Genomic DNA, 13,435 nt, shown 5'->3' with positions numbered 1-13,435 from the left:
GCTTTGCAATTCATAGACAAACACGAGGAAGGGTGAAGACTTTTCAGCTTGTATTGGTTGTATTGCTTTGTTGCTAGCCCCCTTTCTTTCCTCCTTTTTAAAAAAATATTTATTTATCTATTTATTTTTGGCTGTGTTGGGTCTTTGTTGCTGCGCACGGTCTTTCTCTAGTTGTGGTGAGCAGGGGCTACTCTTCGTTGTGGTGAGTGAGCTTCTCATTGCAGTGGCTTCTCTTGTTGCGGAGCACAGGCTCTAGGCGTTGCGGGCCTCAGTAATTGTGGCACGTGGGCTCAGTAGTGTAGGCTCTAGGGCTCAGTAGTTGTGGTGCACAGGCTTAGTTGCTCCCCGGCATGTGCGATCTTCCTGGACTAGGGATGGAACCCGTGTCCCCTGCATTGGCAGGCAGATTCTTAACAACTGCACCACCAGGGAAGTCCCTGATTTCACTCTTGATCAGTAGACATAGTTACGTTCTTTGTAACAGCTGTATAATATTCAACATGGATTTACCACAAATTATTTAGCCATTCCCTTGTTGATGGACATTTAGGTTGCTTCCCGTTTCCTGCAAACATTGCCACACTAAAAATCCTTCTTAGAGTTCCTTTTGTGACAGTATTTTATTTCCACTCTCCCCAAATGTGGGATCACTATGTTAAAGAGTAAGGAGTAAGTATATATATATATATATATATATATATATATATATATATATATATATATATATATACTTTAAATTTTTACTGGAGTATGGTTGATTTACAATGTTGTGTAAGAGTAAGTATATTTTTTAAAAAAATAATAGATATTAACAAACTACTTCCCTAATTCGGTGGCAATTCACTTTCCCACCAGCAGGGCAGAAGTTCATCCTTACCTCACATCTATGATAGCAATGGATATCACTATTGTTGTTCTGTCAGTCTCATGGGAGAAAATGTTACTTTATTGTTGTTTTAACTTACATTTCCCTAACTTCTTAGTGAGGTTGGACATTTTATCATATGCTCATTGGTGATTTAATTCTTCTTTGAACTGCCTGTTCAACTCTTTTGTTCATTGCTCTATTAGATTGACTTTTTATTATTAATTTTTAGGAGTTGTTTTGTATATTAAACACATTAACCCTTAACACATGACATGATTATTCCCCATATCTCCTTGTGCAGTTCCTGCTGACTTGAATATCTTTTGTCACATATACAGTCAGCCCTCCATAGCCATGGGCTCAGCATACATAAATTCCACCAACCACAGATCAAAAATATTCCAAAAAAACAAATTCTGGAAAGTTCCAAAAAGCAAAATTTGAATTGGCCACAGACCAGCAACTATTTATATAGGATTTACATTATATTTACAGAGCATTTACATTATTAGGTATTGTAAGTAATCTAGAGATGATTTAAAGTATATGGGAGGATGTGTGCAGGTTACATGCAAATACTACACCATTTTATACAAGAAACTTGAGCATCCCTGGATTTTGGTGTCCGAGGGGGTCCTGGAAACAATCCCCCAAAGATACTGAGAAATGACTATAATTAAAAAAAAATTTTATGTAGTCATAAATGTCTTTCTTTTCCTTTATGGTTTTTAGATTTCTTGTCAACCTTATGGCCTCCCCTACCTCAATATTATACAGATTATATGCTTCTTAATTTTCTTTTTCTCTTTTCACTGATTTTGGATTTTTTATACTCATACCTTTAATCTACTGCATCTGGAATTTTTTTTTCTTTTGTGTGATGTACAGAGTCTTTTTGTTTGGTTGGTTTTTTCCAAATGGATAGCCAATTATGAAGGTAACATTGATTAAATAAGCATTCTTTCCCTGGTAAATTGAAATACCATAGTGTCATAGAAAAAGTTCTTATACACACTTGGGCTGTTTCTATCCTCTTTGTTCTTGCCATGGATATATTTTGTTTATTCCTGTGTGAATACCTTGTTTTGAATAAAGCAGGTCTCCCTTCTCTTCTTCAAAATTTTCTTGGTTATCCTTGGGTACTTGTTCTTCTGCATAAAGTTTAAAACTCCCATTGGGTTTAAAATTAGAATTATATTAACTATAAATATTAGTTGAAGAGGGAAGGATATTTCTATATTAATTTTTCTCTTTCAGTAACATGGTATCCTTCTATTCATACCATGTTTTCTGTTTTTCAATAAGTTTTTATAGTATTCTACTATAAGATTTACAGGATTCTACTTCTTATTCTAAATGGTTATTTCTAGCATGGGCAAAAGTTATTGGATTCTGCATGGCTATCTTATATCCAGATACCTTTCCAAATTCTCTCATTATTTTAGCTATCTCTTGTGTTTCTAAACATGTATTATATGATCTGCAAACAGGAAAAATGTCACAAATTTTCTATTATTTATACAGATTTTTTTCATTATCTTATGCATTAGCTAAAACCTCTAAAACAAAGTTGAATGACAAAGGTACCAAGCATCAATGTCTTATTTATTTAATGGAGGTGTCTTCAGTATTTCACAGTTTAAGCTGATGTTTGCTGTTTGATATTGGTAAAGGTGTTTATCATCAGAGCTGCCACCTTAGATGTGAAGTATGGAGTGCACAACGGGGCAACATCTAAGAGGAGCTTGTTTTCTCCCAGTGTACTGGATCAGTTTAAAGTATCTGTTCCTTGTAGGTCAAAGGTATAAAACAATCTGGACCTGATGTCTTTTTTAGTGATAGATTTCAAATGATCTTACCAGTTGCTTATAATGTTATTGGTCTGTTTAGGTTTTCTAGTTCCTCTTGGGTCAAATTTGGTCGTTTATATTTGGCAAGAAAACAATCCTTTTTTCTTTCTTTAAGATTTTTAAGAATATTACCATATATTAATAATTTAATAAATTTAATAAACTGTCCTAATTTTAAAATATTATTTATATCTATGACTATATTTCTTTCTTATTCTTAATGTTGTATATTGTGCTTTTTTTCAATCAGATTTGCAGTGGTTTATCTATTTTATTCTACTTGTTTTAAAGAACCAGCTTTTCATTTTATTTGTAATTTCTTCTATTTTTAATTTATGGTTGTGATAGGCTAAATCATGCCACCTCCCAAAGATGTCCACAACTTAATCCCTGCAAGCTATGAATACGTTATGTTACATGGCAAAAGATGCCTCGCTGATGTAATTAAGGTTATGGATTTTCTGATTGGGAGAAAACCCTGGATTATCTGGGCAGCCCAATCTAATTACATGAACCCTTTCAAAAACAGAGAACTTTGGCTGGAGAAAGAAGAGATGAAGAGGAGAAAGAAGGAGAAGTCAGAGAGATTCCAAGCCAGTGAGACAGAGGGGGCCATGTGCAAGGAACAGAGAGAGAAGCTAAGGACAACCCTCAGCCCACAGTCAGTGACAGTATGGGGACCTCAGTCTTACAACCGCAAGGAACTAGATTTTGCCAACAACCTAAATTAGCTTGGGAGGTGATTCTACCCCAGAGTCTTTCCATAAGAGCCCAGGCCAGCTAACACCTTGATTTTGACCTTGTAAGACCCTAAGCAGAGAAACCAGCCAAGCCAATCTGGACTTCTGATGTAGAGAAACTGTGAGGTAATATATTTGGGTTGTTTTAAGCCACTACGTTTGTGGTAATTGTTATAGCAACAATAGAAAACTAATACAACTGTTCACGGATTTTTTTTTTTTTTGGTGTTTACTTTTCCTTGTATATTTTGCTGTTCTCTTTTAGTTTCTTTTTTTTTCTCCTGGTTTTATCGAGATATAATTGAACTTCAGTTTCTTAAGTGAATACTCCATTTACATATATTAAGTTTTTCTTTCAATAAATAAAGGCATTTAAGCCTATATTCCTCTGAGAACCATTTTATCTAAGACCCATATATTTTCCAATAAATATTCTCTTTTTTGCTAATTCCTAGATATTTCTTAATCTTATATATTAAGATATAGAGCACAGTATAAATTGGTTTTTAGAAATTCCAGATTAAAAGGTATATCTAGTATAGGAAACTTTTTTTTTTAGCTTTAAAAGCTTTTATTGTTATACAGAAATGCATGTGTATTTAGAAGATACAAAAAGTGAATAGAAAAATAATCAACTGGAATCCAGCCACCTAGAGATCGTTTCTGTTAACATTCTGATGCATATCTTTCCAGATGTTCAGAGAATGCCTTGGCATATAACTAACGCACTAAAGGCATTTTATCTAATCCATTTTAACTACTGTACTCAGAACATAAACCCTCTCACAGGCAAGCTACATCAAGTTTTGGGTAGTCTCCATTCTGTTCCTCAGAAATACGGCCGTCCACTGAGGATGATCAAACACGGGCTGAGTGATGGTGGGCATGTTGTGGAAACAGCAGGACCATGTGGGGAGAGCTCAGGATTGGAAAGACCAGCGCCTGAGTCCCAGCTCTGCCTCCTGCTGTGTAACCTGTGCGTCCTCAGCATCTGTAAAGACTATCTCACTTGAAGGACTACGTGAGGTAAGCAGAATGCCTCACACTGCGCTCTGGCTCTAATATCCTGCATTCTGGTGTGGCACAAAGGAGGTGAGGCAAAGGGAGGGGAACAAACCGCTGAAAGCAGAACAGAAAGCTAGGAAAGTCCTGAAGAGATGCTAGTAGACCAAGGGGGTCCCCAAAGCAACTGGCAGCATCTCAATGGCCCCTGCTCTTGCCATCCTACTCTGTGAAGGGAGAGGGTCCACCAGCTGGCAGCAGTGGAGGACGCTGTCTCCCAGATGAGAACACTGAGGGAAAATCAACTTTGAGGGCAGGAGATCTGGGCTAGGCTCAGCCACCCAATTTGAGATATTCTCCTTGTTCCTTCTTGATCAGTAAGATCATGTTTGATACAGGGTTCTCCCTATGCTCCCCTTCTGTCTGGCACCTTTCAATCCGCCAATCCCTACCTCCAGGCATGCTAATGCAAACTTAAATTATTAATAGTGTCCATATAGATATCAACTTTTACTTACTTAAAATTCAAAAAGGCTTAAGGCTTTAAAAACCTTACTTTAAGAAGCAGAAAAATGACAAATACATGTCTGCTAAGAGATCCTTTTTTAAAGAGGTCATACATTCATATATTCTAAAATATGCCTTGAGGTTTTATGAACTCACTCCAGTTTCTTCTCCTATATCCACAGAAAAGTAAGTTCACAATGATGTCCCAATCAGGAGTTGGATATATGTACTAAGCAAGGGAAGTGAATTGACATAGTTTGTCAAAAAAATTGACAAAGATTTTTCAACAAAATGGTTAACACCAAAAACATTAAAAATTAACCTTTACTTTTGTGATCTAGAACAGCCAAATTCCTATCTCACTCCATTAACTTACATTTAAATATAGTGCTCTTAAGTGTATGTGTTTTTTGGGGACTTCCCTGGTGGTCCAGTGGTTAAGACTCGTGCTCCCAATGCAGGGGGCCTGGGTTTGATCCCTGGTCAGGGAACTAGATCCCCCATGCCACAACTAAGAGACCGCATGCGGCAACAAAGACCTGGTACAGCCAAATAAATAAATACTTAAAAAAGAGTATGTGTTTTTAGTAAATGAAGACATTTAATAAATGAAATGAAAATAAAATAATCACTGAGCCTTCAAAATCTAACAAAGACGTAAAAATTCACCTCTTTACTCTTAAAGTTAAACCTAGAAAATAGAAGTGACAGAGAACGTGAGAAAGAAATCTATAGCTCTTGCCTATGCTAGTTGATCCAGCACATGGAATTTAAAGTCCAAACAATGGCAGCCTAGATATTATGAGATGGCAATTTCTCTACATACATATGTCCATATTTAAACCCTTACATTCAAGCTCATAACTGAATTCTGCAGTTCTGGTGCCCCCTCAGGGGGAAATACTTATAATGGAAACAAATGGAACAGTGACTAGTGGGAATGGGATGATTTCCAAGAAACTATGAATGAATGGAAAACATCGAAAGTATCTGAATTGTTTTACTTTTTATATCTTGTTTAGAAATACACTGAGAGGGCTTCCCTGGTGGCGCAGTGGTTGAGAGTCTGCCTGCCAATGCAGGGGACATGGGTTCGAGCTCTGGTCTGGGAAGATCCCACATGCCGCGGAGCAACTAGGCCCGTGAGCCACAATTTCTGAGCCTGCGCGTCTGGAGCCTGTGCTCCGCAACAAAAGAGGCCGCGATAGTGAGAGGCCCGCGCACCGCGATGAAGAGTGGCCCCCGCTTGCCGCAACTAGAGAAAGCCCTCACACAGAAACAAAGACCCAACACAGCCAAAAATTAATTAATTAATTACTTTTTAAAAAAATTAAAAAGAAACACTGAGATACTGACCTGTAAGATGTAGAGAATGACAGCTGTCAGTCCAACCCAGCTGTGCAGACTATACATATTGGGGATGTTCCTGGCATTGTGGAAATCAAAAACAGCCACCAGAGAAATAATTGCAAGAATGGCAGCAACAGCGTTTAACCCTGCATGGATGGATTTCATCAGGAGCTTGCTGCATTTCCAGGTCCATGGCAGTCTGTATACGATGATGGCTAGAAAGAGACAAAAGTGGACAGAATGTAGTGGTACTGTTGTTTTAATCAACACAAGATGAACAGTTCGACACAGTGAACACTCCCTTTTGTGAAACCCTTTTCTCATGGTTTCTGCTTCCCCCCTCTTCCCTGCCTCTCAGTGATTCCTTCTTGGGCTCTTTGCTGGCATCTTCTTTACTCCCAACTTAAGAACGAAGCTTGCTGCCTCTCAGGCTCAGTCCTAGGACTTTTTTCCTCTCTCTGCGTGATCTCATTCACTCTTTCATTAAAATGCTACCTGCATGGTAGGGACTCCAAAATTCTCATCTCCAGCCCAGAACTGTCTTCTGAACTCCACACCCACATAATCCAATGGCTTCTTGACATCTCCACATAGATGCCTCTCAAATATTTTAAACTCAACATGTCCAAAATGAAATTCTTAATCTTATGATCTGGTTTCTTCATATAAGTGTCTTAATTTGACAAGAAAAAGACAGACTAAACAACAGAAAAATATGTGCAAAGATTTAAATAGACCAAGTATATCCAAGAGTATATCTAAGTATTTCACAAAAGAGTATATCCAAGTGACTAATAAACATAATAAAGATATCAACTTCATTGGTCAACAGAGAAATGAGAATACCTCTACCACATATCTGAATGGCTAAATATGGAAAATACTGAGTATTGGAGAGGTTGTGAAACAATCAGAACGCTCATGTTCTGCTGATAAGAGTTTAAATGAGAACAAACACTTTGGAAAACTAGCAGCAGCTACTTAAGCAAAATATATGCATACCTTATGATCTAGTAATTCTACTCCTGAGTATATGCCCCAAAGAAGTTTGTACATAAGTTCACCAAAAGACAAGTATAAGAATATTATTACAGCACTATTCATTGTAGCCAAAACCTGGGAACTTCCCAATGTCCATCATTAAGAGATTGAATAAATAAATTGTGATATATTCACACCATGGAATAATATACAGCAAAGAGGATGAATGAACTAAAACTAGAACTTCACCCAATGATATGGACCAACCTATAATGTCAATGCCAAGAAACCAGACATAAACAAGTATATACTGTATGATTCAATTGATATGAAGTATAACAACAGGCAACACTCATCTCTGCAATAAGAAAAGTCAAGATATTGGTTGCCCTTGTGAGGAAGGGGTATAGCAACTGGAAAGGAATGCACGAGGGATTTCTGGGCTCCTGCTAATAATCTGATTTTCAAACTAGGTGTTGGTTACATAAGTAATCACCGAGGGAAGATTCATTAAGCTATATATTTATATGTATACTTTTCTGCATGTAGATTAAACTTTAACAAAAAGATACTTAAAAAGCTTTTTTTTTTAGTGTCCTGGCTTAAGCAATAGGTTATATACCCACCTCACCCAGCATGCAATTAATTTTTGTTCTGAAGACAATATCCTGCCCCAACCCACCCTCATTCCACTCCTTCAGTCCATGTCAGGAAAAATTTAGATATCTGGAAATATATGGCGGATTGAAAATGTTTAAAGAATACTTCCTTGGGAAATGGATTCTATTATATCAGCAGTGAATCATGTATATTTCTTAATTCCAGAAAAGAAGAAGCAGACACTGCTGCTGCCTTTTCCCTTCAAAGACATTTATAATTTGAATATATGAAACTTAATTGGATCATAAAAATGTAAGATTATCTTGTCCATTTTCAGGCAGAAACACAAAAAACCTACAAAGATAGAAGTGAATTCAGCCTCTTTAGAGCTTTCAGCACAAGATGTCAATCTTCCTATTATTTGGTTCCATTCCAACACTTGACAGGCCTCACCATTAGGACAGTATTCCTTTTATGTAATACAAATTCTGAAGGACTACCACTTACTAATTTTAGTGCATATATGTCTATCTTATAAATGATTGATTATATTTCCTTAAGGATATGGAAACTTTGTAGACAATCATTTATATATTCAACAAATTTTTTCAAACCATTTAACACAACACCTTAAAAGGTACACTTTGTTTTTTTGGCCATGCCGCACAGCTTGCGGGATCCTAGTTCCTTGACCAGGGATCGAACCCTGGGTCCTGACAGTGAAAGTGCCTGAGTCCCAACCACTGGACCACCAGGGAAATCCCAAAAGGTACACTTTTAAAAGCTAGTTCAGGGAATTCCCTGGCGGTCCAGTGGTTAGGACTCAGCAGGTCCACTGCCATGGCCTGGGTTCAATCACTGGTCCGGGAACTGAGATCCTGTAAGCCCTGCCGCATGGCCAAAATAATTAATTAATTAAAAATAAAAGCTAGTTCAAGGCCCCTTCTCATCCCTACTTCATCCTCTTTGAAGGCAAAAATGTGTCTTGCTGTTTCTCCTTGTATCCCCAGAGCCTAGGACAGCCCTGGGCTCAAAATATGTATGCAGCTCCGTTAGTATTTTTTTTTAACTTATTTTGAGATACTGTAGATTTACATACAGTTGTAACAAATAATACAGAGAGATCCCATATACTCTTCACACAGATTCCCCCAGTGGTAACATCTTACATAACTACAGTATAGTATTACATCCAGGAAATTGACGTCAATATAATCCATTAACCTTTTTCGAATTTCAGTAGTTTTATTTGTGTGTGTATGACCCTTAAGTTTTTTGTTTTTTGTTTTTGCGGTACGCGGGCCTCTCACTGCTGCGGCCTCTCCCGTTGCGGAGCACCGGCTCGGGACGCGCAGGCCCAGCAGCCATGGCTCATGGGCCCAGCCGCTCCGCGGCACGTGGGACCCTCCCGGACCGGGGCACGAACCTGCGTCCCCTGCATCGGCAGGCGGACTCTCAACCACTGCGCCACCAGGGAAGCCCTAGTATTATTTAAATAAATAAATGTAAAGCACTTTCTGCAGACTGATCAAAGTCCAGAAATCAAATTGATGTCAACTCTAACACTGTGGTTTCCCCTCCTCATGCTTTTCCTCCTCTGATGACTCAGCGGCACATCCTATATGATCTAATGGTTTTTTGGTTTTGGTTTGTTTTTTGCATTTTAAATTATTTTTATACTTAAAATTATGAACATTTCACATATCATTAAATTATCCTTGAAAACATGAATTTAAGGACTGTACAATATTCTCATACATATTGGATTTTCTAGATAATAATCAATTGTATGTTGACATACAATTGACATATAGATTATTTCCAATATTTACTAACTTCAACAAAAAGTTGAAGTAAAATAAATTTCACTGTCGTAATTATATGATTCTTTCGTTTTTAAGGAAAGCAAATGCCTCTTTACCCACAGACTTAGTAACCTTTTATCTACACAATCGAGTTTTTTGCAGTCAATCTGTGATCAGGCAGCAGTAAAATAAAAATCTACAAAATATTAAAACCTAATAACGTGGGGCTTCCCTGGTGGTGCGGTGGTTAAGAATCTGCCTACCAATGCCGGGGACACGCGTTTGAGCCCTGGTCCAGGAAGATCCCACATGCCGCAGAACAACTAAGCCCGTGCACCACAACTACTGAGCCTGCACTCTAGAGCCCGCAAGCCACAACTACTAAGCCTGCGAGCCACAACTACTGAAGCCCGCACGCCTAAAGCCCGTGCTCCGCAACAAGAGAAGCCACCGCAATGAGAAGCCCGCATACCGCCACAAAGAGTAGCCCCTGCTTGCCACAACTAGAGAAAGCCCACGCACAGCAAAGAAGACCCAACGCAGCCAAAAATAAATAAAATAAATAAATTTATTAAAAAAACTCAAAAACCTAGTAACGCATTTCCCCTTCTCCTGGTTTAGTCTCATTTATTACACACACACACACACACACACAAACACCTGAGGCCTTGCAAGGTAGTAGGCACCATGTTAAGTGCTTTACAGGTTTACATTATAATCCTCGACTCAACTGTGTGAGGAAGGTATGTTTATTATTACCATTATGCAGAGCAGGAAGCAGAGGCACAGAGATGTGAAGTAGTTTGCTCAATAACATTTAGTGTTTTTAAATTAATATCACTGTTGTTATCATCATTGTGGTCACCATCATTATATCCTCCAGGCACCACCCCAGGGGAAGGAATCTTAGATGAGGAAACTTGAACATCCACATGCGAAAAGGAAATACTCAGGATGTTTGCTCAAATAGCAAATTATAAGCAATAACTCACAACAGCTTTTCCTCCCCAATCTGGGTCATATTATATCAAAAACTTCCAAAATCAAAACTAACCTCGGATGTTAGAAATCAAGAATAGTTATCATGACTGAGGAGAGTTACAGGGGTAACCAAGGGGATTCTGGGGTGCCTGGAATGTTGTTTCATGATGGATACATGAGTGTGTTCATGTGATGAAAACATGTCACTTATGATTTAGGTACTTTTCTGCATGTATGTGGTTCTTCAATTAAAAGTACCTTAAAAATGTTGCCCAAAATTCATAGACAACTATGCTCCCAATGAAGAATCTTCACTCTTCTCAATACTACGGGCACCACAGAGAAATGTGTCAAATTTTCCAAAAAACTGAAGTCTACCCTCTTTGAGTGTCAAAACTTGACTTTTAAACTTTTCACATTTACTCAAATATTCTTCATATTGGTTGCACACTAGCTTTCCTTCTCTAGCACTAGCATGAGTGGAACACAATTTAATCTTTTATTGACAGTTTGCGGGTTATCAACAAAACACACTGTCCTATTACTATAAGAGAAAGTCCTAGGAACTTTCGAAGCAGGAGAGGTACTTGCCTCCGATCCAAACGGGCCCAGACAGTTAACGTTTCTCTTTTAGTCCCTGGGTCTAGTGTAGAATTTTTCTACCTCCTCTTTTAGTTTCTTGCTCAGGTTAGGGTGCCTGCCTCCAACTTCTCCCCTCCATCAGCCTGCATTATCTATTATTCCTACCTGTTTTAAGTTCTATTTAAGTTTATAAACTTTTATGATGGCAACAATTTTAACATCTGTTAAATCTGGGCAATGAGTACATGGGGATCTGTTATATTATTTTCTGTATGGTTGAAAGAGTTCATAATAGTTTTAAAGTTAGAACAATATTTCTGTAAGCCTCCAAACCCAATAGCCAATTAGTCTCAACTGCTAAGTAGGCAGCTTGTGGAAATCTCAGCGGCTCTCATAGAAGTGAGGCATGGAGTCTTCAGCACCTATCCTGGCAACAGAGAAGTTCTGTGGGGTAGCTGACTATGTTTCAAAATGCTCTCTGGATAGATGGAGGATAACTGCAAAATGCTGCATTTGCATAAGGTGTTTACATGCTTTTTAAAATGCATAAGTAACCAAAATACGGTGGACTTCAGGAGAAGGGGCAACCTTTGCAAATCAACCACATTTCTTAAACAAGTAGCTCTTCTCAACAGTAGTATAAACTGCCTTGGAGAGTGGAATTTAAACATTTCTTGCTTCTTTGGCTTGGCACTGACCTAGACACCATTCCTGAGGTTCAGTGAGAAGGAAGAAAAAGGTCTCATAAGCCCATGAAGAGGGAAAATGTTATCAAACAGCTACTTGTGACTGAAACAAGGGTTTTTCTGTTAGAGGCCCTAGTTGGCAAAACCGTTTTCGCCCAGAAAATGTAGGGAAACGTGAACACATATAATGTGAAAAATACATTTTAAATCTTTCTAAAAGAAAAATTATTCACCGTTTACCCTTCCCCCTCCCCATAGCCTCAAGTCCATTCTCTAGTAAGTCTGTGTCTTTATTCCTGTTTCACCCCTAGGTTCTTCATGACATTTTTTTTTTCTTAAATTCCATATATATGTGTTAGCATACGGTATTTGTCTCTCTCTTTCTGACTTACTTCACTCTGTATGACAGACTCTAGGTCTATCCACCTCATTACAAATAGCTCAATTTCGTCTCTTTTTATGGCTGAGTAATATTCCATTGTATATGTGTATATATATAACTGATTCATTTTGTTGTGAAGCTGAAACTAACATACCATTGTAAAGCAATTATGCTCCAATAAAGATGTTTAAAAAAAAAAAAAAAAAAGAAAAATTATTGGTGGTGGAACATTCTATTGTGATAAACTTAGGAAGGAAGGAAGGGAGGGAGGGAGGGAGGGAGGGAGGGAGGAAGGAAGGAAGGAAGGAAGGAAGGAAAGGGAAAAAAAATCAATACCTGTGTACAATTATTCTTTCAACAATGAAGGGAAAAATGAAGTAACTTGAATTGAATTGAATTATTTAGAAATTTTCTCAGTTCCTAGCAGCATAATCAACTCAGGAATATGTGAAATATATATTCTCCAAGATGTAATCTCTGGTTTGACATCAGCTTTCTATCCATATACCATTACAAAACTATCCACATATACAAATTTGTCTCATAGCAGGCAATGCAAATTTAGAATTTGTCAAAGTGAATGTGGGGAGAAGGGCACTTGGAGGGAGAGAAATGTCCCCAAACATAGAAAACAATTTGACTCCAGTTCTTCTGTGTTTAAATCTTGTGATTTACAAAGGTAGGAGTACGTCAGTCTTGTTCACTGTCAGATCCCAATATTTAGCACAGAGCCTAGCACATAGTAGGAATTCAGTAAGTATGTGTTGAATATACAAATCTTGATAAAGTACAGTAATTTAATATTTCCCAGAAAATGAGCAGATCCTCTTTTAAAACGCACAAATCGGGCTTCCCTGGTGGCGCAGTGGTTGAGAGTCCGCCTGCCAATGCAGGGGACACAGGTTCGTGCCCCGGTCCGGGAAGATCCCTACATGCCGCAGAACGGCTGGGCCCATGAGTCATGGCCGCTGAGCCTGCGCGTCCGGAGCCTGTGCTCCGCAACGGGAGACGCCACAACAGTGAGAGGCCCACGTACCAAAACAAACAAACAAAAACGCACAAATCAAAACCTCAACTGCTGACCCACGTGTTAGTTCATAT

The 13,435-nt window shown here is 38.3% G+C and overlaps 1 protein-coding gene across 3 annotated transcripts in view; it reads right to left on the bottom strand.

Annotated features, from left to right (window-relative positions):
* LOC101289061 (plasma membrane ascorbate-dependent reductase CYBRD1) overlaps positions 1-13,435 on the bottom strand; it is a 39,136-nt gene that overhangs the window by 13,658 nt on the left and 12,043 nt on the right. For 2 of the 3 annotated variants that reach the window (XM_033423569.2, XM_004267292.4), the window contains exon 2: positions 6,324-6,532. The exons of the other annotated variant lie outside the window; for it this stretch is intronic. In XM_033423569.2, coding sequence (XP_033279460.1) covers positions 6,324-6,532 — 209 coding nt within the window. The remainder of the gene's footprint in view (positions 1-6,323; positions 6,533-13,435) is intronic. 3 annotated transcript variants of the gene reach the window in all.

The sequence above is a fragment of the Orcinus orca genome, chromosome 7 (genome assembly GCF_937001465.1).
Source record: "Orcinus orca chromosome 7, mOrcOrc1.1, whole genome shotgun sequence".
NCBI classification, from domain to species: domain Eukaryota; kingdom Metazoa; phylum Chordata; class Mammalia; order Artiodactyla; family Delphinidae; genus Orcinus; species Orcinus orca.
This window is presented reverse-complemented; position numbering and strand designations above follow the sequence as displayed.